The sequence below is a fragment of the Cherax quadricarinatus genome, chromosome 72, assembly GCF_038502225.1.
Source record: "Cherax quadricarinatus isolate ZL_2023a chromosome 72, ASM3850222v1, whole genome shotgun sequence".
NCBI classification, from domain to species: Eukaryota; Metazoa; Arthropoda; class Malacostraca; order Decapoda; family Parastacidae; genus Cherax; species Cherax quadricarinatus.
In genome coordinates this window covers 7,901,790-7,928,609 of record NC_091363.1, presented here as the reverse complement: position 1 = coordinate 7,928,609, position 26,820 = coordinate 7,901,790, and the positions used below count along the sequence as shown (strand labels likewise).

The window sequence follows — 26,820 nt, the reverse complement described above, 5'->3', positions numbered from 1 at the left end:
GAGAGATACATGATTATATACACCTGGAAAATCCTAGAGGGACTAGTACCGAACTTGCACACGAAAATCACTCACTACGAAAGCAAAAGACTTGGCAGACGATGCACCATCCCCCCAATGAAAAGCAGGGGTGTCACTAGCACGTTAAGAGACCATACAATAAGTGTCAGGGGCCCGAGACTGTTCAACTGCCTCCCAGCACACATAAGGGGGATTACCAACAGACCCCTGGCAGTCTTCAAGCTGGCACTGGACAAGCACCTAAAGTCAGTTCCGGATCAGCCGGGCTGTAGCTCGTATGTTGGTTTGCGTGCAGCCAGCAGCAACAGCCTGGTTGATCAGGCTCTGATCCACCAGGAGGCCTGGTCTCAGACCGGGCCGCAGGGGCGTTGACCCCCGGAACTCTCTCCAGGTAAACTCCAGGTCATACAGGAACAGTACACCTCATACAGGAACAATAACCTCATACAGGAACAGTACACCTCATACAGGAACAATAACCTCATATAGGAACAGTACACCTCATACAGGAACAATAATCTCATACAGAAACAGTACACTTTATACAGGAACAATAACCTCATACAGGAACAGTACACCTCACAGAGGAATAGTACATCTCATACAGGAACAGAACACCTCATATAGGAATAGTACACTTCACCGAGGAACAGTACACCTCACAGAGGAACAATACACCTCATACAGGAACAGTACAACTCATACAAGAACAGAATACCTCATACAGGAACAGTACACCTCATACAGGAACAGTACACCTCACAGAGGAACAGTACACTTCATACAGGGAGAGTATACCTCATACAAGAACAGAACATCTCATACAGGAACAGTACACTTTATACAGGAACAGTATACCTCACAGAGGAATAGTACACCTCATACAAGAACAGAACACCTCATACAGTAACAGTACACCTCATACAGGAACAGTACACCTCATACAGGAACAGTACACCTCACAGAGGAACAGTACATCTCATTCAGAAACAGTACACCTCATACAGGAACAGTACACCTCATAAAGGAACAGTACACCTCATACAGGAACAGTACACCTCATAAAGGAATAGTACACCTCATACAAGAACAGTACACCTCACAGAGGAACAGTGCACCTCATACAAGAACAGTACACCTCATACAAGAACAGTACACCTCACAGAGGAACAGTGCACCTCACAGAGGAATAATACACCTCATACAGGGACAGTACACCTCACACAAGAACAGAACATCTCATACAGGAACAGTACACCCCATACAGGAGCAGTACACCTCACAGAGGAACAGTACACCTCATGAAGGAACAGTACACCTCATACAGGAACAGTACACCTCACAGAGGAACAGTACATCTCATACAGGAACAGTACACCACATACAGGAAGAGTACACCTCATACAGGAAGAGTACACCACATACAGAAACAGTACACCTCATACAAGAACAGTACACCTCACAGAGGAACAGTACACCATGTACAGGAACAGTACACCATGTACAGGAACAGTACACATCATACAGGAACAGTACACCTCTTATAGGAACAATAACTTCATACAGGCACAGTACACCTCACAAAGGAACAGTACACCTCATACAGGAACAGTACATCTCATTCAGGAGCAGTACACCTCATACAGGAACAGTACACCCCATACAGGAACAGTATACCTCATACAGGAACAGTATACCTCATACAGGAACAATATACCTCATACAGGAACAGTACACCTCATACAGGAACAGTATACCTCATACAGGAACAGTACACCCCATACAGGAACAGTATACCTCATACAGGAACAGTACACCTCACAGAGAAATGGTACACCTCACAGAGGAACAGTACACCTCATACAGGAACAGTACACCTCACAGAGGAATTGTATACCTCACAGAAGAGCAGTACACCTCATACAGGAACAGCACAGATTATACAGGAACAGCACAAATCATACAGGAACAGCACAAATTGTACAGGAACAGTACAAATAATATAGGAACAGTATACATCATACAGGAATAATACACATCATACAGGAACAGTATACTTCATACAGGAACTGTACAAATCATACAGTAACAGTACAAATTATACACAAACAGTACATATCATATAAACAGTACACATCATATAGAAATAATACACATCATACAGGAACTGTATACTTCATACAGTACCAGTACAAATCATAAAGGAACAATACAAATCATACAGAAACAGTATACATCACAGAGGTACAGTATAAATTATACAGCAATACAATATATCATACAAGAGTAGTGCAAATCATACATGAACAGTACAGATATTTCAACCAAAGAAAAATAATATACAGAAGCATGTATTTTTATACATCACATACAAGTCCACATCCCTTTATCCAAAATTCTGAAATTCAAAAAGTTCCGAAAACTGTAGTTTTTTTGTGGAGTGTGGAGCGTCAGTCATCTCTTCATAACTCCAACGCTGCCATGTGGCAGCGTGACTCAGCACTGACAGCCAGAGTGGCAGGTGTCAGTTGCGTCTCAGCGCTTGTAGTGTTCACACATGTCTGCTGTTTGCTGATATTTTGTTTTTCCTCTTTATTTTTTGACTGTTTTATTTCACTGTGAAAATGTCAAAAAGAGCTGCAGATACCTCTATGGGTAAGAGTGAGAAAAAGAAAAAGAAGCATCTGACGTTATCATTAACGCAGAAAGTAGCGTTACTTCAGAAGCTCGATCGTGGTGTGTAAGTGCAACGTCTTACTGTTTATGATTTAAAGAAACAGAAAGACACATTACTGAAGTATTATAGTGACAGTGATGACCAAAAACTAATGAAAAATAGGAAAACACTGCACAGGGCAAAAAAAACGAATATCTTGACTGTGTGCTAATGGAGTGGATTCGACAACGAAGAGATGAACGTATGCCACTGACTGGTTTGTTGGTTATGAAACGAGCTAGAATATACCATGAAAAACTGAACATTGAAGGTGAGTGTCAATATTCAGATGGTTGGCTGCAGAAATTTAAGAAGCATAATGGTGTAAAATGTCTGAAAATCTGTGGTGAAAAAGCTTCTGCTAGTCTATAATTATCCCATTATTTCATTTATCAGTATATTACTCTATAAACCTTAGTACAGTATTATTTGTAGTCTTTATTTATCCCACTTAGTGTGAGTATTCATATGTTTTTGCTGCAGTGTTAATGTTCGATTATGGGGTGCTGCCCTAGACCCCACCTTCATTCTGAAATTTGAAAAATTCTGAAATTCGAAACACTACTGGCCCCAAAGGTTTCGGATAAAGGGATGTGAACCTGTACCAGTAAAACAAAATCTCTTACAATTCATATTCAGTGGTACCTTGACTTACGAGTGCCCCAACTTATGAGTTTTCCGAGTTACAAGCCATCACTTGATTGATTTTTTGCTTTGAGTTGCAAACCAAAATCTGAGTTATGAGTGAAAAAAAAAATTACTAAAAAAAAAATATTGACTGAAAATGACATTTGGCAAGAACCCTGGCCTAAATGGCACAACGAAAGGCGGTTTTGGGACTTGGTACTTATAAAACAATGCTAGAATGATGTTCTCACTGGAGGTTATCAATTATCTTTAGTTATTCTACAAAAAATAAAGTTGCTAAGTTCTTGATATTTGCAAAATATCTTGCCCTTTACTCCCACACAAATCCCAAAATATTTGGAACATTTCCAATACAGTGGACCCCCGGTATTCGATGGCATCAGTATTCGCTAAATCCAGTATTCAATGCATTATATCACAAAAATTTTGCCTCGGTATCCGATCGAAAACCTGGTATTCGATACGATTCGTACAAGACGTGTCCAAATGTGGCCTGAACTGCCCCGTGTGTGCCAGTGTTTACAAGCCAGCCAGTGTGCGCGCATCTAAGGATACATTTGGTACATTCCACATTATCACTGTTTTTGGTGCTTGTTTCTGCAAAATAAGTCACCATGGGCCCCAAGAAAGCTTCTAGTGCCAACCCTTCAAGAAAAAAGGTGCTAATGACTATTGAAATGAAGAGAGATAATTGCAAAGTACAAAAGTGGAGTACATGTGTCGGAGCTGATCAGGTTGTATAATAAACCCCAATCAACCATCTCTACTATAGTGACCAGGAAAACAGCAATCAAGGAAGCTGTTCTTGCAAAAGGTGCAACTGTGATTACGAAACAGCGACCGCAAGTGTTAGAAAATGTTGAGACTGTTATTGGTGTGGATAAATGAAAAACAGATAGCAGGAGATAGCATCTCTCAAGCGATCATTTGTGAAAAGGCTAGGCAGTTGCATGACGAATTGGTAAAGAAATTGCCTGCAACTAGTGCTGATGTGAGTGAATTTAAGGCCAGCAAAGGTTGGTTTGAAAGATTTAAGAATCGTAGTGGCATACATAGTGTGATTAGGCATGGTGAGGCTGCCAGTTCAGACCAAAAAGCAGCTGAAAAATATGTGAAGGAATTCAAGGATTACATACAGTGAAGACTTGAAACCTGAACAAGTGTTTAATTGCGACGAAACAGGCCTGTTTTGGAAGAAAATGCCAAGCAGGACCTACATTACTCAGGAGGAAAAGGCACTCCCAGGACATAAGCCTATGAAAGACAGGCTTACTCTGTTGATGTGTGCCAATGCTAGTGGTGATTGCAAAGTGAAGCCTTTATTGGTGTATCACTCTGAAACTCCCAGAGTGTTCAGAAAAAACAATGTCCTCAAGGCTAATTTGTGTGTGCTGTGGAAGGCAAACAGTAAGGCATGGGTCACTAGGAACTTTTTCTATGACTGGTTACACCATGCACTGGCCCCCACTGTGAAAAATTACCTAATTGAAAAGAAATTAGACCTTAGTGCCTCCTGGTATTAGACAATGCCCCTGGTCATCCTACAGACTTGGCAGAGTGACTTTCTGGGGACATGAGCTTCATTAAGGTCAAGTTTTTGCCTCCTAATACCACTCCTCTCCTGCAGCCCATGGACCAGCAGGTTATTTCCAACTTCAAGAAACTGTACACAAAAGCTATGTTTCAAAAGTGCTTTGTAGTGACCACAGAAACTCAAATGACTCTAAAAGAGTTTTGGAAGGATCACTTTAATATCCTCAATTGTATAAACATTATAGGTATGGCTTGGGAAAGAGTGACTAAGAGGACCTTGAACTCTGCTTGGAAAAAACTGTGGCCAGAATGTGTAGACAAAAGGGATTTTGAAGGATTTGAGGCTAACCCTGAGAAGCGTATGCAAGTTGAGGAATCCATTGTGGCACTGGGGAAGTCCTTGGGGTTGGAGGTTAGTGGGGAGGATGTGGAAGAGTTGGTGGAGGAGGACAATGACAAACTAACCACTGATGAGCTGCTAGATCATCTTCAACAGCAAGAGGCCACACCTGAGGAAACTGCTTCGGAGGAGGGGATAGAGAAATTGAAGAAGTTGCCTATTTCAAAGATTAAGGAAATGTGTGCAATGTGGCTTAAAGTGCAAACCTTTTTTGGTGACAATCACCCTAATACAGCTATTGCAAGCCGTGCTGGTGACTATTACACTGACAATGTTGTGAAACACTTTAGGAATGTCATAAAGGAACTGGAGGTACAGGCCACTATGGACACATATGTTGTGCGACAGAAGTCCAGTGACTCTCAAGCTGGTCCTAGTGGCATTAAGAGAAGAAGGGAAGTAACCCCAGAAAAGGACTTGCTACCTCAAGTCCTAATGGAAGGGGATTCCCCTTCTAAACACTAACACCTCTCCCCTCCTCCCATCCCATCAATCATCACCAGATCTTCATTAAAGGTAAGTGTCAATTATTCTATTGTTATTGTTTTTTTTTTTTTTTAACAAGTCGGCCGTCTCCCACCGAGGCAGGGTGACCCAAAAAAGAAAGAAAATCCCCAAAAAGAAAATACTTTCATCATTCAACACTTTCACCACACTCGCACATTATCACTGTTTTTGCAGAGGTGCTCAGAATACAACAGTTTAGAAGCATACACATATAAAGATACACAACATATCCCTCCAAACTGCCAATATCCCAAACCCCTCCTTTAAAGTGCAGACATTGTACTTCCCATTTCCAGGACTCACGTCCGACTATATGAAAATAACCGGTTTCCCTGAATCCCTTCACTAAATATTACCCTGCTCACACTCCAACAGATCGTCAGGTCCCAAGTATCATTCGTCTCCATTCACTCCTATCTAACACGCTCACGCACGCTTGCTGGAATTATTCTTTTGCATTAAACTTAATATTTCATGTAGTAAATTTTTTTTTTTTCATACTTTTGGGTGTCTTGCACAGATTAATTTGATTTCCATTATTTCTTATGAGGAAAATTGATTCGCTTTTCGATATTTTCGGTATTCGATGAGCTCTCAGGAACAGATTAATATCGAATACCGGGGGTCCACTGTATTCCACGAGCCAATTATAGAAAAATAATTTTTTTTATGATTCCTGTTAATATTGTTACATTTACTTCAATAATAAATGGTGGGCTTCATGAAATAAGTCAATAACCTACTTCCAAGATAATCATATATCACACTAGTGATCTAATGCAGTTAGCCTCTCAAAAACTCCATTTTCTCTTACCCAGGACCAAAGAACACATTATAGGAAGGAGCAGTAATGATTTTATATGCTCGGACTGGTCCTGGACACACGCCATATTATGGCCTATTTTATTTATTCTAAAGTAGTATTTATCATGTTTCTATGTTACTTATAGTGTTTATGTCATATTAGATCAATTTTGATAGATAAATAAGCCATAGAGTTGATATTAGTGTTATATCGAAGTATTTTCTCCTGTCCCTGGGGTGGTTTTTTGGGAATGTAATGGATTAATGGCATTTCAATTAATTTCAATTAATTGACACGTATGAGCAAATTGAGTTACGAGCTCAGTAGCGGAATGAATTAAAATCGTAAGTCAAGGTACCACTGTACTGTTATTCTGCTTAAAATGAAATACTGTACTTACGAGATTGTTAAATCTGATATGTAAAGACTTATTATTCGGAACAAGAAAACACAAAAAAACTCAATTACCTGGGAATTGTCATTAGGAGAAGTGCCACTGCTTGAGCCGACCTTAACTGAATGTGGTGGAGACACCTCGTCTCCCTCATAAAGTGTTTGTGTACATGGCTTGTTGATGCCTGCAGGAATCAAAATTGCTTCAGATGCTTTATTGCAAGATATATATGTATAAGTACACATCACATTTTAAATTCAAAACATGGTGATATCCAGAACTGTTACAAAGAACTTTGTGTAAAGTTTGTATTGTAATAAAACCCAAACAAAAACAAAAAAACAAATACAGGAGCTGTGAATCAACCCCTGCGACCAGATGAGTACACACTCATGCAGTTACAGGCCTTTAAGTAAAACTGATCCTAAATAAAATGTTTTATCAAATGGTTGGACTCTAAAATGCTATAGCTGCCAAGGACAGCAATAATAATAACAAGAAAAATCGTAATAATAATGATACCGATAATAATGGGAAATACTGGAGGGAGGGGGTAAAGGAGGGTTTGTGTGCATGGAGCTTGGATGTCCAGCAAGCATGCATGAACATGCTAGACAGGAGTAAGTGGAGGTGGGAAGTACAGTGCCTGCACTCTGAAGGAGGGGTGAGGATATGAACTATAGTACATATTGGTGCACCTCTGGTAAGACAGTGATGGAATGAATGACGATGAAAGTGTTTCTTTTTTGGGTCATTCTACCTCAGTGAAAAATGGATAATGTTTTTAAAAAATAAATAAATAAATAATAATAATAGGTAGGTTGGTAGACAGCAACCACCCAGGGAGGTACTACCGTTCTGCCAAGTGAGTATAAAATGAAAGCCTGTAATTGTTTTACATGATGGTAGGATTGTTGGTCGCTTTTGTCTGCCTCATAAACATGCAAGACTACAGGTACGTCTTGCTACTTCTACTTACACTTAGGTCACACTACACGTTTATTTATACACATTCATATGAGTTTTCTTTGATTTTATCTTAGTTCTTGTACTAATTACTTTTCCTTTTATATCCATGGGGAAGTGGAATAAGAATCATTTCTCCGTAAGCATGGCTTACGGAGAAATGATTTTATTTTGGTCCACAAAATAAACTTAGAAGGCATTTAGGATGCAGTCTTAGGGATCCCAAGACATCCCTTTACAATTTGCCAGGCAATCATAACTCTCGGTCTCACCAAAACACTTAACAGGACAGGTAATGCTTTTGACATTCAAGTATGCCAGGTGCCTCCACCCATCATACTTTAAAATGACAAGCACTGTATACATATTTACAGTCACTCTTTGTTGATATATAGCATATATTTATATCATTAATACGCAATATGACTTGCTAGTTGATCATTCCTTAAGGAAAATCCACCCCGAGGAGATCATCAGGGCAAGCAACTGCAGTAGTTCATATTTCACTTAGTGTATATATATGGTACCCAAGTTCCACTTTTGTCCTACTTAAGAATCATCTCAGAAATTATTTCTGGAGAGTAATTAAGAGTACAGTGGACCTTTGGGTAACGGCGGCATTGGCTAACGTTAAAATCGGATAGCGGCACGTTTTTGCATCAAAATATTGGCTTGGCTAATGTCCAAGAACTCTGTTAAGGACATTTGTACTGAACTTGTCCATGCAGCCTGAGCCCATGTACAGTCAGTGTGCCAATGTTTACAAGCCAGAGAAGATGAATCCATGCATACATTCAATATATTTTGTATTATTTCATTGTTTTTACTGCTTGTAACTGCTAAATAAGCCACCATGGGCCCAAAGAAAGCTTCTAGTGCCAGCTCTGTGGTAAAGAAGAAAAGAAACACAAAAGAATTCATGAAAAAACTCACAGCAAAGTACCAAAGTGGAGGAGGAAGAGAGAGGGGAGAATGTGCCTTCTGCAGTGATTCAGTGATTCTACGATATGTACAATACTAAAGCAGCAGGTATCGATAAAGGCGATAGTGCCCGCCAGTGATAAAGTGTAGAATTAACAGTGTAGCAAGTAAGTTAAGCGAGTAAGTGATAGAAAAACGACATGAAAGTAACTTTCCAATGTTGTTGGATGTGTATAGGGCCAATGAACATAATGCCAGCCTGCTATCGTCCACCACCCTAAACCTCTGCAAGCATCTCCTCCATCAAATTAACTAATTAAACTAACATCTCCGAGGTAAGTGTAAATATAAAAGTGTAAGTATAAAAGTAAATATAAGTGTAAATATAAAAGGACCCCAATGGAAATAAGTCACTCTGACTTTTTTGGGTTATCCTAGGTACTTTACAAATATATTGGTAGAAGTTGGTAGATGGATCTACAATTTCCTCACAAACAAAACACAAAGTGTAGTAGTCAATAGAGTAAAGACTGAAGCAGCTACGGTGAAAAGCTCTGTTCCACAAGGCACAGTACTCGCTCCCATCTTGTTTCTCATCCTCATATCTGACATAGACAATGATGTCAGCCACAGCACCGTGTCTTCCTTTGCAGATGACACCCGAATCTGCATGACAGTGTCTTCCATTGCAGACACTGCAAGGCTCCAGGTGGACATCAACCAAATCTTTCAATGGGCTGCAGAAAACAATATGAAGTTCAACGATGAGTAATTTCAATTACTCCGATATGGTAAACATGAGGAAATTAAAACTTCATCAGAGTACAAAACAAATTCTGGCCACAAAATAGAGCGAAAAATCAACGTCAAAGACCTGGGAGTGATCATGTCGGAGGATCTCACCTTCAAGGACCATAACATTGTATCAATCGCATCTGCTAGAAAAATGACAGGATGGATAATGAGAACCTTCAAAACTAGGGATGCCAAGCCCATGATGACACTCTTCAGGTCGCTTGTTCTATCTAGGCTGGAATATTGCTGCACACTAACAGCACCTTTCAAGGCAGGTGAAATTGCTGACCTAGAAAATGTACAGAGAACCTTCACGGAACGCATAACAGAGATAAAACACCTCAATTACTGGGAGCGCTTGAAGTTCCTGAACCTGTACTCCCTGGAACGCAGGAGGGAGAGATACATGATTATATACACCTGGAAAATCCTAGAGGGACTAGTACCAAACTTGCACACGAAAATCACTCACAATGAAAGCAAAAGACTCGGCAGACGATGCAACATCCCCCAAATGAAAAGCAGGGGTGTCACTAGCACGTCAAGAGACAATACAATAAGTGTCAGGGGCCCGAGACTGTTCAACTGCCTCCCAGCATACATTAGGGGGATTACCAATAGACCCCTGGCTGTCTTCAAGCAGGCACTGGACAAGTACCTAAAGTCGGTACCTGGCCAGCTGGGCTGTGGCTCGTACATTGGACTGCGTGCAGCCAGCAGTAACAGCCTGGTTGATCAGGCGCTGATCCACCATGAGGCCTGGTCACAGACCGGGCCGCGGGGGCGTTGACCCCCGGAACTCTCTCCAGGTAAACTCCAGGTATGCTGCTATAGATGATAATCTATGTAACTGTATTTGTGTATACCTGAATAAACTTACTTACTTATTTATAAATTAAAATGTAAATATTTCTTATTTATAAATTACATACATTGTTTAAGTGTGATAGTGTTGGTGGGTTCTACTGGTGCCTCCAGTACCACTATATACAGCTTCTCTCAGTGGCCCTTATAAACCCAACAACACTTCCACCACTTACTCCTCTCATACATTGACATATTTTATTCATTCTAAAGTATACAGCATGTTTCTATGTTATTAATATTGTTTATTATGTCATATTAGATGAATTGTGATAGATAAATAATGATATTAGCGTCATATTGAAGCATAATAAACTCGCCTCCCTCTTCCCTCCTACCTGTCTGCCATACACCAACAAAAGTCTTCAGTAAAGGTAAGTATGATGTTAAATGTTCATTTATTCATTTTATTAGCACTTTATATTTATTTGTCATTGTTTTCTGTATGTATATGTATATTTAATCTTTAAAAAAAAATATTTTTTGTTAATACTTTTGGCTGTCTGAAACGGATTAATTGGATTTCCATTAATTCTTATTGGGAAAATTAATTTGGCTAACGGCAAAATCGGTTAAAGGCAAGCTCTCTGGAATGGATTAATGTTGTTACCCAAGGGTCCACTGTATTTAAATTTACATTTGCTGAGACCCATTAAAAAGATATCTATAGACAGAAGAATATGCAGATTCTTAGTACATTTAACCCTTTCAGGGTCCAAGGCCAAAATCTGAAGTCACGCACCAGTGTCCAAGAATTTTCAAAAAAAAAAATTTTTATTTTTTCTTATGAAATCGTAGAGAATCTTTTTGTGAAGGTAATAAAACAAAAAGTACGAAATTTGGTGGAAAATTGACGAAATTATGCTCTCGCGAATTTTGATGTGTCAGCGATATTTACGAGTCGGCGATTTTGCCGACTTTGACTCCCATTTTAGGCCAATTACATTATTCCAATCAACCAAATTCTTAGCTATTTCACTAGTATTACTTCTATTCTATCGATTGAGCACAAGAAATCGCCAAATCAACTGTTTCAACTACAAAATAAAGTGATCGGAAATTGTTAATTTGGCCAATTTAACACAAAGTTCAAAATATTCCAATTTCAAAATAGGCTCCAGAATAAACAATGTAGGTATTCCTGGAACTAAACTAACATTTCCTCTGTTCATTAGTTACATTTTGAGGCTTTACAAATAAATTCCATTTTGATTTTTTATTCACATAATGAATTTTTATTCACACCAAAAAATAGAAGATTTACTGTTATGCAATACTGTAATAATTGTATAAATATCATCACCATATTTGTGAATGTATATTAGACCCACCAGCTGACGTGTATTAGATGTGTGAGGTCGTTTGTTTACTCTTGAATATCGGCAAAAATTTAACATTTCTGCTACTTTGAGCTCAGTTTCAAGCCATTTCCAGTGCTAAAACCAATCAAAATCATCTCTATTTCTGTAACATGTCTTCCATTCTATCAAATGAGACCAAGAAATCGCAAATACAACTATAAAAAACATACGAAAAAACACTGCAAAGTCGCTGTTTTAATCGAAAAATCATGATTTCAGTTTTTTCTCTCATTATACACAGTGTGCTGCAGGATCTGTTTTATGTGGTGCACACATACCACATAGATGTATTCTCTCATATCTAGGCCCAAATGTACCACTCACAGTTTATCAGAGTGAGCTGAGCTCATGGCGTAGATCTACGGTTTGGACACTCACCGTAAAGCCGTAGATCTATGGGACGGACCCTGAAAGGGTTAAAGAGAAGCATTGAATCCATAAGAGCCAAACAGTGGCTGGGAAATAGAAGATAATCAGGTTCAGGCCACAGGAAAGGATACAGTATCTCCAAGTCCTTGAATCATGTGCCATTTACTGAAATCAAGGCACCCCCCTTGAAGAGTAAGAAATGCAGCAAATAGTTACTATAGCCTGTTTACTTCCCCTTCATTGCAAGGGTTGTGTAGGCTGCTTGCATCATTGACTGATAGTCAGTCAGGTCACATCTCTACATCGGTCTCAAGTGATTACAGAGTAATAACAATTAAATAAATGATTAAGAATTAAATATGTAATATATTGCAAACCTTCAACATTAAGAGCACCAAATGAATGTGGGTAAGTTTTATTTTCTGTAATGCGTGCAGGAATGTTGATAGCTGGAGACTTGTCAAATACAGAGGTTACAGAGCTTCCCAGTGCAACCATCGAGCTGGATATCTGCAACGACACACAGTTATAAAGGTAAAGCAGGAGGGATTGATGGGAACAAGTTCAAGATGCTGAAAGCAAATGTGAAAAATGGTTTTTGAAATCTTATTAAATACTATGCTTAAACTACAACAACAACAATATTAATAAAGAGAATAATAATAATAATCGAGATGACTTCAATGCCAGGAGCGTGTTGCTACTAAAATTAAAAAGAAAAAACTTTCGTTTTTCTTTTTAGGTCAGCCTGCCTCGGTGAGATACAGCCAGTGTCAAAAAAAATAATAACAATAATAATAATAATGGGAGCAAGGAGCTAGTAACCCCTTCTACTGTATACATTACTAAAGTTAAAAGAGAAACTCTTGTTTTTCTTTTTGGGTTACCCTGCCTCGGTGGGATATGACTGGTTTGTTGAAAGTAAGAAAGATTTATTATACGTAACATACCAGCTGTTGCCCACCAAGGTGGGGTGACCCAAAAAAATAAGAGGAGGAACACTTTCACCATCACTCATTTTTTCACTGTCTTGCCAGAGGCATGCCAATACCACAGTTCAGAAATTCTTCCAAACTGTAAATATCTCCAGCCCTCCTTCAGAGTGCAGGCACTGTACTTCCCACTTCCAGGATTCAAATCCAGATAACTAGTTTTCCCCGAATCCCTTCATAAATGTTATCTTGCTCAGACTCTAACAACATGTCAAGAATAATAATAATAATAATAATAATAATAATAATAATAATAATAATAATAATAATAATAATAATTTTTCCTGATGACATTGTGCTTTTGAGAGATTCTGAAAAAAAGTAGCAGAGGTTGGTGAACGAGTTCGGAAGGGTATGTAAAGAAGTAAATAAAACATGAACATAGGAAAGAGCAAGGCAATGAGGTTAACAAAAAATTTAGGTAATGAAAGATTGGATATTAGATTGGAGGGAGGGAGTACAGAGGAAGTGAATGTATTCAGATATTTGGGAGTGAACTTTTCAGCAGATGGGTCTATGAAAGATGAGGTGAATCTTAGAATTGATGAGGTGGAAAAAGGGTGTGAAGCATGGGTGGTGAATGCTGCAAAAAGGAGAAGACTGGAAACAGTGGATATGGCATGTCTGAGGGCAATGTGTAGTGTGAATGTAAAGCAGAGAATCCATAGCTTGGAGATGAGGAGGAGGTGCAGGGTTTCTAAAAAGTATTATCCACAGAGCAAAGGAAGGGTTGATGTGGTCTGGACATTTAGAGAGGATGGAACAAAATAGAACTACTTGGAGGGCATATAAATCTGTAGTGGAAGGAAGACGGGGTAGGGGTCATCCTAGGAAAGGTTGGAGGGAGGGGATAAAAGTGGTTTTGTGTGCAAGGGGCTTGGACTTCCAGCAAGCATGCATGAGCATGCTGGATAGTAGTGTGTGGAGATGAATGGTTTTTATGATGACATGCTGTTAGTGTGTGAGCAAAGTAACATTTATGAAGGGATTCAGGGAAACCAGTTAGCTGGGCTTGAGTCCTGGAGGTGGGAAGTACAGTGCCTGCACTCCGAAGGAGGGGTGTTGATATGTTGCAGTTTTTTAACTGTAGTGTAGGCATGCCTTTGGCAAGACAGTGATGGAATGAATGATGAAAGTGTTTCTTCTTTTTTGGATCACCCTACCTTGGTGAGATTCTTCTTTTTCAGATCACCCTGCCTTGGTGGGAAACAAATGATGTGTTATCATATAAAGAAAAGAAAATAATAATAATAATAATAATAATAATAATTATAGGTAGTAGGTTGGTAGACAGCAACCGCCCAGGGAGGTACTACCGTCCTGCCAAGTGAGTGTAAAACGAAAGCCTGTAATTGTTTTACATGATGGTAGGATTGCTGGTGTCCTTTTTTCTGTCTCATGAACATGCAAGATTTCAGGTACGTCTTGCTACTTCTACTTACACTTAGGTCACACTACACATACATGTACAAGTCTATCCTCATAGGGAAGGTTTCATCCTCCTTTGTATATATACACACCCCTCTGGGTTTTCTTCTATTTTCTTTCTAGTTCTTATTCTTGTTTATTTCCTCTTATCTCCATGGGGAAGTGGAACAGAATTCTTCCTCCGTAAGCCATGCGTGTTGTAAGAGGCGACTAAAATGCCGGGAGCAAGGGGCTAGTAACCTCTTCTCCTGTATATATTACTAAATGTAAAAGGAGAAACTTTCGTTTTTCCTTTTGGGCCACCCCACCTCGGTGGGATACGGCTGGTGTGTTGAAAGAAAGAATAATAATAATAATAATAATAATAATAATAATAATAATAATAATAATATTCATGCAGAATCATAAAACCCATTAGGGTTATACAGAATCTTGGTAATGGGAAGGTTGGATATTAATGAGGTTAGATCCGATTAAGAACATGGCACCTTCAATTACCTAGATCAAGAGCCCTTCACTGCCATCAAGGCACCCTAATGAAGAGCATTTAATGTACAGTATATATGAAAGAAGGGAAATTACACACAGAGAGGCAGACAATATGAAGTGTCTTTGTACTGTCTTCTGAGTATATGTTCACCTGCTCAATGCTGTTATAGAGATCAGGGTCGGAGAGCTTCCGTTGAAAGGTGATTCTTGTCAGAGGCTGGACAGAAGATGACTGATTATTATTCTTCTTTCTTGTAGTTGTTCTCTGTAAGCTCCGATAAGTCCTGTAGTAAAAACATAATCAATTCTTGATTAATTCTCTTGATTTCTCACTCAGCTATTCTGTCAAGTTCATAACAAATTTTCTATTGCTTCCTTTTCTCTTATCAATTATATTTGTTAATAGTCTCAGGAAGTATCACCCTTATAGTCCTGTCTTATGCAGGATACTGCATTGTAATAAATTTTCAATGTGAAATGTTTGTAGTGTACTGTAGTCAGTGTGACTAGTCACACTAACCCACACAGCTCTCCCAATGTTCATGTCTATTGTGTGTCCCACTGCCTGTCCACCTGCTGCTCAATTCGCATCCACTTAAGCACTGACACTATTTTAATGGACCTTCACTACGCTACAAACATTCCACATTACAAATTTATTACAGCAATGGAGTATCCTACATAATACCCTGTCTCAGCCCAAACCTGCTTAACTGAAAAATACAGCTTTACAAGAATAAGAACTACTTAAGAAGCACACAGGAAAGGGAAGATGAATGTATACTGAATGTGATAAGAAATGTGTAAAATTTACTTACTCTTTGTTTTTTTTATTATTATTATCACACTGGCCGATTCCCACCAAGGCAGGGTGGCCCGAAAAAGAAAAACTTTCACCATCATTCACTCCATCACTGTCTTGCCAGAAGGGTGCTTTACACTACAGTTTTTAAACTGCAACATTAACACCCCTCCTTCAGAGTGCAGGCACTGTACTTCCCATCTCCAGGACTCAAGTCCGGCCTGCCGGTTTCCCTGAACCCCTTCATAAATGTTACTTTGCTCACACTCCAACAGCACGTCAAGTATTAAAAACCATTTGTCTCCATTCACTCCTATCAAACACGCTCACGCATGCCTGCTGGAAGTCCAAGCCCCTCGCACACAAAACCTCCTTTACCCCCTCTCTCCAACCTTTCCTAGGCCGACCCCTACCCCGCCTTCCTTCCACTACAGACTGATACACTCTTGAAGTCATTCTGTTTCGCTCCATTCTCTCTACATGTCCGAACCACCTCAACAACCCTTCCTCAGCCCTCTGGACAACAGTTTTGGTAATCCCGCACCTCCTCCTAACTTCCAAACTACGAATTCTCTGCATTATATTCACACCACACATTGCCCTCAGACATGACATCTCCATTGCCTCCAGCCTTCTCCTCGCTGCAACATTCATCACCCATGCTTCACACCCATATAAGAGCGTTGGTAAAACTATACTCTCATACATTCCCCTCTTTGCCTCCAAGGACAAAGTTCTTTGTCTCCACAGACTCCTAAGTGCACCACTCACTCTTTTCCCCCCATCAATTCTATGATTCACCTCATCTTTCATAGACCCATCCGCTGACACGTCCACTCCCAAATATCTGAATACATTCACCTCCTCCATACTCTCTCCCTCCAATCTGATATTCAATCTTTCATCACCTAATCTTTTTGTTATCCTCATAACCTTACTCTTTCCTGTATTCGCCTTTAATTTTCTTCTTTTGCACACCCTACCAAATTCATCCACCAATTTCTGCAACTTCTCTTCAGAATCTCCCAAGAGCACAGTGTCATCAGCAAAGAGCAGCTGTGACAACTCCCACTTTGTGTGTGATTCTTTATCTTTTAACTCCACACCTCTTGCCAAGACCCTCGCATTTACTTCTCTTACAACCCCATCTATAAATATATTAAACAACCACGGTGACATCACACATCCTTGTCTAAGGCCTACTTTTACTGGGAAAAAAATTCCCTCTTTCCTACATACTCTAACTTGAGCCTCACTATCCTCGTAAAAACTCTTCACTGCTTTCAGTAACCTACCTCCTACACCATACACTTGCAACATCTGCCACATTGCCCCCCTATCCACCCTGTCATACGCCTTTTCCAAATCCATAAATGCCACAAAGACCTCTTTAGATTTATCTAAATACTGTTCACTTATATGTTTCACTGTAAACACCTGGTCCACACACCCCCTACCTTTCCTAAAGCCTCCTTGTTCATCTGCTATCCTATTCTCCGTCTTACTTTTAATTCTTTCAATAATAACTCTACCATACACTTTACCAGGTATACTCAGCAGACTTATCCCCCTATAATTTTTGCACTCTCTTTTATCCCCTTTGCCTTTATACAAAGGAACTATGCATGCTCTCTGCCAATCCCTAGGTACCTTACCCTCTTCCATACATTTATTAAATAATTGCACCAACCACTCCAAAACTATATCCCCACCTGCTTTTAACATTTCTATCTTTATCCCATCAATCCCGGCTGCCTTACCCCCTTTCATTTTACCTACTGCCTCACGAACTTCCCCCACACTCACAACTGGCTCTTCCTCACTCCTACAAGATGTCATTCCTCCTTGTCCTATACACGAAATCACAGCTTCCCTATCTTCATCAACATTTAACAATTCCTCAAAATATTCCCTCCATCTTCCCAATACCTCTAACTCTCCATTTAATAACTCTCCTCTCCTATTTTTAACTGACAAATCCATTTGTTCTCTAGGCTTTCTTAACTCTTTGTTGACTCTCTTAATACACCAGCCTTCTCTCATAGAGAGGATGACCCCCACCCCCCCAAATAAAAAAAAAAGGAGAAAACACACTTACTGTCATTTATCCAGCAGGTGCATATGAGTGCATTAGATAGGAGTGGAAACAAATGGTTTTTGGGACTCGACAAACTGTTGGAGTGTGAACAAGGTAACATTTTGTGAAGGGATTTAGGGAAAACCAGTTGGCAGGACTAAAATCCTGGAGGTGGGAGGTGCAATGTCTGCACTCTGAAGAAGGGGTGGGGATATTTGCAGTTTGGGGGCATCTGAATTGTGGTACTGGTGCACCTCCAGTAGGACAGTGATGGAGGGAATTATGTCGAAAGTATTTCTTTTTTTGGGTCACCCTACCTAGGTAGGTGATGGTCAATGTGTTACAAAAACAAAAAGGACCCTAAAGAACAAATGTAAGTGCACTGTAATGAAAAGACAATAAATAGTAAAATAAAATTATAGTTGTTTACCTGTCATATTTTATATTTTATTTATAAAATATTTTGCCTTTACTTTCTGTCTCATGAAAATGGAAGATGACAGGTAACTCTTCCAAACTACTACATACATTCAGTAAAAAAAAATATTATTATTTTCCTATATTATTTGAATAATTCTTATTCCTAAAACATTTTCTTCACAATTTAGAAGACATGCTCTGAGGCTGGGCTGCAAGGACTACAAACTGTAAAGCCACTAACGAAAACCAAGTGTTAGCATTAAATGTCAGGACAAGCTTCAGTAGATGTTAAAATAAACATCTAAAATTAATTTCATTACAAAATGACAAGATAATGCATTAACTTATAAATATTAAAATATAGAAAATATACTACATGAAGTCAAAATATATAGCACATACTTGTTATTTTGGTTTGTTGGTAACTTGAACACCTGAGCATCATAAGCGTCATAGTCAAAAATAGAATTTGGCAAAGCAGTTTCTTGCACTGGTTTCATACAAGGTTTGCTCAAAGCATCAAATTTTTCTCTCTTCACAGTTTTGAGCTTTTCTGGGGGAAGCTTAATCCGTGGAACAAAAGTGCCATAACCAACTTTCTTCTTAGCAGAGTAAAAACTAAGGTTGATCCAGGTGTGAGGCATGCTGTAGTCATCGGCATTTATACTTCCCTTCTTGTTATGGAACTGTGACAAAAAAAAATTAGTTATAGAGATGCTTCAGTTGTAGATATGAATCTCACCTGTCTGCAACACTGTATACAATTGATTCTATTATGCACATTTCCATTATCATGACCTCTCTATTAAATTTAAAAAAAAAAGAGCATGCTGTGCAGACAAAACATATCTCCAACAAAGAAACCCATGTGTCACATATGTATTATTCCTCAAAAATACATCAATACATTCACTGTAAGCATCCACAGAACTACCTTAAGAAGTGGAACAGCATGAAGTGGCTGTTCACCCACACACACCAGATCTGACCCAACACCATTGTCAATGATGCGCTGCTTGGTGATATTTGTCAGTTCACGATCCACCTCAAAAACTCCAACACCTGGAGTTACTACCACAGACACTTGACCTGTGCGATCAAAACTTCGATCCAGATAGTGCTTCTCAAATACTGCAAAATATGAATAAAAGAATAAAAGCAAAAAATTTTGTAAAGACAGACAAGTAAACATAAACCATATTCACAACAGTTGTTAGAATTAAGGATTGTACTGAATAAAGCTTTATTATAGTTTCTAGATGTAAATGGGAAATGGCAGAGTATTTTGTTATGTAATTTCAGAGAAGTTACACCTGCTGCAGCAGCAAGTTTTATGCTCTTTCTTGATGGTGTAATGATCTGTGGGAACTATAAACAAATTAGGAAAATGTTATTTCTCAATTTTTATTAATGCCTCATCAGAGCAAAATGAGACTTAATACTAGAAAGAGTAGCCAGACATCTACCTCTTGGTAGGAGAAAAATTTGTTGGCAAGAAGGATAATACAGGCAAAGAGAATTGATGATGTGTTTAACCTAATCCCCAGAGAACAATAGTAAAGATAAAGAAATTTTGCTAAACAACAAAAAAGATAAAAGATAAAGATTTCATTTCTTTGCAAAGGTTACAATGTGTATTTACAATTTTGATTTGTTAGGTACAAAGAAAGCCATTATCATGCTGGGGCATTTCGGGGAGACTTATCCTAACACATAATAATTAATTAAGTCTATATGAGAAAAGAGTGGTTAACTTTTTAATAAATCTTTATTTTATCTTAATATTAATGCGAGGTAGTCAAGGTAGAGGTTTATAAGAACAATAATCTTGAAGTTGCACATAATGAAAATAATATTACAATTAATGGTTCAAACATTAATATTTCATAGATTGGCAGATGTTTTAATAGACTTGAGGTCATATAATATTTAGGAGAATTGCTTCAAACTGGTTAAATGTTGTTTGGTTTGGTTTGGTTAGTATTGAGAGATGAGAAGATAGCCCCAAATTTGTATTGTTGTCATGGGATCCTTAACTGGTTCAGGTAGTGAATTACAGATCTTCAGGCCCTTTATGTGCACTGCATTTTTGCAGTGTGAGACTAACACAAGAAGCACTAGGAAACAAAATTAGTTAACAATAACCAGTACCTCAATAATGCATCTTCTAGCAAGTTCCATCAGCCTGACTGAGGTAGGCAGGTCTATGCCCTCTAGGTACAAGCAAATGAACACACACAACATTCTTAAAGATTATTCCCTCTGTGTGTGAATGATGGTGAAAGTGTTGAATGATGGTAAAAGTCTTTTTTATTTTTTGGGGGCCACCCTGCCTCGGTGGGAGTGGGCCAGCATGTTAAAAAAAAAAACATAAAAGATTGTGTCAAAAAAGAAGACCTACCACAGTAACTGTACAGCATTCTACAAGGCTACAGATGATTAATTAAATAAGGAGACAAATGATTTTGCCCTTTGATCTCCTTTCCACTTTAAGTACACATTCTCACTTTGCTCTCTGTTTTCACCTCCTGTCATTAATTCTTGTTGGCTTTGGTTAGCATTCACTCTCACTCTTCTCCTTCCTACTGATGCATCACAGCTATTTTACACAGAAAGGTTATTATTATTTTATAAGAGGGGATGTGGCAATTTAGAGGGTCATTTGACTTTTGACATCTGTGCACTTCTGGCAAGAAAGCTATTCACTGAATGGTGAAAACATTTTCTTTTCTGAGTTGCCCTACCTTGGATGGAGATAGACAATGTATGTATTAAAAAATAATGTAATTTACCATTAAGAGAAATGTTAAGGACCTCTAGAAAATTTCCTTGTGATGCACAAGAATTTGTTGCTTCTGGCACATCAGAGCCCAGATTTCGGTGGTAGTCTAACACAGTTGGCAAGTAGTTGTTGAACATGCGACGTAGACGAGTTAATGTTGTAGACCAGTCATCATACCGCTCATTCTGCACAGCAACCCTGTCAAAACAGACAATAATAATAACAAGCATAAAAAAAATTCTACATAACTAGAATTTATATGGGAGGAATTTATGTATTACTATCATATGCTCACAGCAAACATATAAACTTTTAAGGGCCATGCATCGCCTGAGGAATGGGAGGTAATCATTTTTAATGCAAGGAAAAATAGGATAGCTTCAATTCCTCGGATCAACAACCTTTCACCAGTTCTTTAGTTTCTTGCAATAGTCTTTTCCTGCAACCAACAATTCCATACATATTTCTTGAAGACCCATTTCCATAATTTCAAATACAATTTCTTTGAAAAGAAATATGACTTTTACACTTCTAAATCCTCAATGTTCTTTCTTCTTCTTCTTTCAACAAACCAGCCATATCCCACCAAGGCAGGGTGGCCCAAAAGTAAAAAGGAAAGTTCTTCTTTCAACAAACCGGCCATATCCCACTGAATCAGGGTGGCCCATGAAGAAAAACAAAACTTTCTATTTTTAAATGTAGTAATGTATACAGGAGAAGGGGTTACTAGCTCCTTGCTCCTGGCATTTTAGTCGTTTCTTATGACACACATGGCTTATGGAGGAAGAATTCTGTTCCATTTCCCCATGGAGATCTTTCTTTCTTTCTTTCAACAAACCGGCCATATCCCACCGAGGCAATAAACGAGGAAATAAACAAGAACAAGAACTAGTCAGGAAATAGAAGAAAATCCAGAGGGGCATGTGTATATACATGTATATATATGCTTGTCTATGCATGTGCAGTGTGACCTAAGTGAAAGCAGAAGTAGCAAGACGTACCTGAAATCTTTCATGTTTACGAGACAGAAAAAAAGACACCAGCAATCCTACCATCACGTAAAACAGTTACAGGCTTCTGTTTCACACTCACTTGGCAGCATGACCCAAAGAGGAAACACATTCACCATCATTCATTCAATTGCTGTCTTGCCAGAAGTGTACTGGCATCACAATTTGTATTACCCCTCCTACTGCACCTTTCAAGGCAGGTGAAATTGCCGACCTAGAAAATGTACAGAGAACTTTCACGGCGCGCATAACGGAGATAAGGGGTTACTAGCTCCTTGCTCCTGGCATTTTAGTCGTTTCTTATGACACACATGGCTTATGGAGGAAGAATTCTGTTCCATTTCCCCATGGAGATCTTTCTTTCTTTCTTTCAACAAACCGGCCATATCCCACCGAGGCAATAAACGAGGAAATAAACAAGAACAAGAACTAGTCAGGAAATAGAAGAAAATCCAGAGGGGCATGTGTATATACATGTATATATATGCTTGTCTATGCATGTGCAGTGTGACCTAAGTGAAAGCAGAAGTAGCAAGACGTACCTGAAATCTTTCATGTTTACGAGACAGAAAAAAAGACACCAGCAATCCTACCATCACGTAAAACAGTTACAGGCTTCTGTTTCACACTCACTTGGCAGCATGACCCAAAGAGGAAACACATTCACCATCATTCATTCAATTGCTGTCTTGCCAGAAGTGTGCTGGCATCACAATTTGTATTACCCCTCCTACTGCACCTTTCAAGGCAGGTGAAATTGCCGACCTAGAAAATGTACAGAGAACTTTCACGGCGCGCATAACGGAGATAAAACACCTCAATTATTGGGAGCGCTTGAGGTTCCTAAACCTGTATTCCCTGGAACGCAGGAGGGAGAGATACATGATTATATACACCTGGAAAATCCTAGAGGGACTAGTACCGAACTTGCACACGAAAATCACTCACTACGAAAGCAAAAGACTTGGCAGACGATGCACCATCCCCCCAATGAAAAGCAGGGGTGTCACTAGCACGTTAAGAGACCATACAGTAAGTGTCAGGGGCCCGAGACTGTTCAACTGCCTCCCAGCACACATAAGGGGGATTACCAACAGACCCCTGGCAGTCTTCAAGCTGGCACTGGACAAGCACCTAAAGTCAGTTCCGGATCAGCCGGGCTGTAGCTCGTATGTTGGTTTGCGTGCAGCCAGCAGCAACAGCCTGGTTGATCAGGCTCTGATCCACCAGGAGGCCTGGTCTCAGACCGGGCCGCGGGGGCGTTGACCCCCGGAACTCTCTCCAGGTAAACTCCAGGTAATACTGCAACATGCCAACCCCTTCTTCAAAGTGCAAACAATGCCTTTTCCACCTCCAGGACTCAAATCCAGCTAACCTATGACATATTTTCTATTTTCCTTTTTTCCATTCAGACTGGAGTCTTTCACTGAAAAAACAAATAAATCCAATTCTGGATGATTGAAATATTTTAGATCTCCTTATTTCTACACTATTCATGTTCAATTATTTTAGTCAGAATATTTACAAAATCTCTTCAGAATCTGAAGAGAAGTTGCAGAGATTGGTGGATGAGTTTGGTAGGGTGTGCAAAAGAAGAAAATTAAGTGAATACAGGAAAGAGTAAGGTTATGAGGATAACAAAAATATTAGGTGATGAAAGATTGAATATCAGATTGGAGGGAGAGAGTATGGAGGAGGTGAATGTATTCAGATATTTGGGAGTGGACGTGTCAGCGGATGGGTCTATGAAGGATGAGGTGAATCATAGAATTGATGAGGGGAAAAGGGTGAGTGGTGCACTTAGGAGTCTGTGGAGACAAAGAACTTTGTCCTTGGAGGCAAAGAGGGGAATGTATGAGAGTATAGTTTTACCAACGCTCTTATATGGGTGTGAAGCATGGGTGATGAATGTTGCAGCGAGGAGAAGGCTGGAGGCAGTGGAGATGTCATGTCTGAGGGCAATGTGTGGTGTGAATATAATGCAGAGAATTCGTAGTTTGGAAGTTAGGAGGAGGTGCGGGATTACCAAAACTGTTGTCCAGAGGGCTGAGGAAGGGTTGTTGAGGTGGTTCGGACATGTAGAGAGAATGGAGCGAAACAGAATGACTTCAAGAGTGTATCAGTCTGTAGTGGAAGGAAGGCGGGGTAGGGGTCGGCCTAGGAAAGGTTGGAGGGAGGGGGTAAAGGAGGTTTTGTGTGCGAGGGGCTTGGACTTCCAGCAGGCATGCGTGAGCGTGTTTGATAGGAGTGAATGGAGACGAATGGTTTTTAATACTTGACGTGCTGTTGGAGTGTGAGCAAAGTAACATTTATGAAGGGGTTCAGGGAAACCGGCAGGCCGGACTTGAGTCCTGGAGATGGGAAGTACAGTGCCTGCACTCTGAAGGAGGGGTGTTAATGTTGCAGTTTAAAAACTGTAGTGTAAAGCACCCTTCTGGCAAGACAGTGATGGAGTGAATGATGGTGAAAGTTTTTCTTTTTCGGGCCACCCTGCCTTGGTGGGAATCGGCCAGTGTGATAATAAAAAAATATAATAATAATTTACAAAATTTCTACAACTAAGGCAGTCTTAACTCAGAGTGTAACTTCAGCTTCAAAATTATTTACATTTGCATTAACATACAAAAGATAAAAACAATAATTTAGCAATAATGAATACCAGGATGTTTATTTGGATATAATAAACACTGTCTAGACCAGTGGTTCTTCATCCCTAGGTCCCCTGAAGTGAGTGCAAGAACAACAACATCACGATCAAAGGTTATAAATATGAAAATGGCATTCAGAAATCTAGATAAGAAATGCATTCAATTTTTTTTTTTTTTTCAACAAGTCGGCCGTCTCCCACCGAGGCAGGGTGACCCAAAAAGGAAAGAAAATCCCCAAAAAGAAAATACTTTCATCATCATTCAACACTTTCACCACACTCACACATAATCACTGTTTTTGCAGAGGTGCTCAGAATACAACAGTTTAGAAGCATATACATATAAAGATACACAACATATCCCTCCAAACTGCCAATATCCCAAACCCCTCCTTTAAAGTGCAGGCATTGTGCTTCCCATTTCCAGGACTCAAGTCCGACTATATGAAAATAACCGGTATCCCTTCACTAAATATTACCCTGCTCACACTCCAACAGATCGTCAGGTCCCAAGTACCATTCGTCTCCATTCACTCCTATCTAACACGCTCACGCACGCTTGCTGGAAGTCCAAGCCCCTTGCCCACAAAACCTCCTTTACCCCCTCTCTCCAACCCTTTCGAGGACGACCCCTACCTCGCCTTCCTTCCCCTATAGATTTATATGCTTTCCATGTCATTCTACTTTGATCCATTCTCTCTAAATGACCAAACCACCTCAACAACCCCTCTTCTGCCCTCTGACTAATACTTTTATTAACTCCACACCTTTTCCTAATTTCCACACTCCGAATTTTCTGCATAATATTTACACCACACATTGCCCTTAGACAGGATATCTCCACTGCCTCCAACCGTCTCCTCGCTGCTGCATTTACCACCCAAGCTTCACACCCATATAAGAGTGTTGGTACTACTATACTTTCATACATTCCCTTCTTTGCCTCCATAGATAACATTTTTTGACTCCACATATACCTCAATGCACCACTCACCTTTTTTCCCTCATCAATTCTATGATTAACCTCATCCTTCATAAATCCATCCGCCGACATGTCAACTCCCAAGTATCTGAAAACATTCACTTCTTCCATACTCCTCCTCCCCAATTTGATATCCAATTTTTCTTTATCTAAATCATTTGATACCCTCATCACCTTACTCTTTTCTATGTTCACTTTCAACTTTCTACCTTTACACACATTCCCAAACTCATCCACTAACCTTTGCAATTTTTCTTTAGAATCTCCCATAAGTACAGTATCATCAGCAAAAAGTAACTGTCAATTCCCATTTTGAATTTGATTCCCCATAATTTAATCCCACCCCTCTCCCGAACACCCTAGCATTTACTTCCTTTACAACCCCATCTATAAATATATTAAACAACCATGGTGACATTACACATCCCTGTCTAAGACCTACTTTTACCGGGAAGTAGTCTCCCTCTCTTCTACACACCTTAACCTGAGCCTCACTATCCTCATAAAAACTCTTTACAGCATTTAGTAACTTACCACCTATTCCATATACTGGCAACATCTGCCACATTGCTCCTCTATCCACTCTATCATATGCCTTTTCTAAATCCATAAATGCAATAAAAACTTCCCTACCTTTATCTAAATACTGTTCACATATATGCTTCAATGTAAACACTTGATCTACACATCCCCTACCCACTCTGAAACCTCCTTGCTCATCCGCAATCCTACATTCTGTCTTGCCTCTAATTCTTTCAATTATAACCCTACCGTACACTTTTCCTGGTATACTCAATAAACTTATTCCTCTATAATTTTTACAATCTCTTTTGTCCCCTTTCCCTTTATATAAAGGGACTATACATGCTCTCTGCCAATCCCTAGGTACCT

General features: G+C 39.4%; 1 protein-coding gene across 3 annotated transcripts in view; it reads right to left on the bottom strand.

The window, feature by feature from the left end:
• Positions 1 to 26,820, bottom strand: part of LOC128701317 (GATOR complex protein Iml1-like) — a gene marked incomplete at its 3' end in the record, with an annotated part of 37,366 nt that overhangs the window by 1,605 nt on the left and 8,941 nt on the right. For all 3 annotated transcript variants that reach the window (XM_070100370.1, XM_070100371.1, XM_070100372.1), the window contains 6 exon segments: positions 7,099 to 7,208; positions 12,678 to 12,810; positions 15,361 to 15,493; positions 18,911 to 19,194; positions 19,443 to 19,639; positions 21,301 to 21,488. In XM_070100370.1, the coding sequence (XP_069956471.1) occupies positions 7,099 to 7,208; positions 12,678 to 12,810; positions 15,361 to 15,493; positions 18,911 to 19,194; positions 19,443 to 19,639; positions 21,301 to 21,488 (1,045 nt within the window).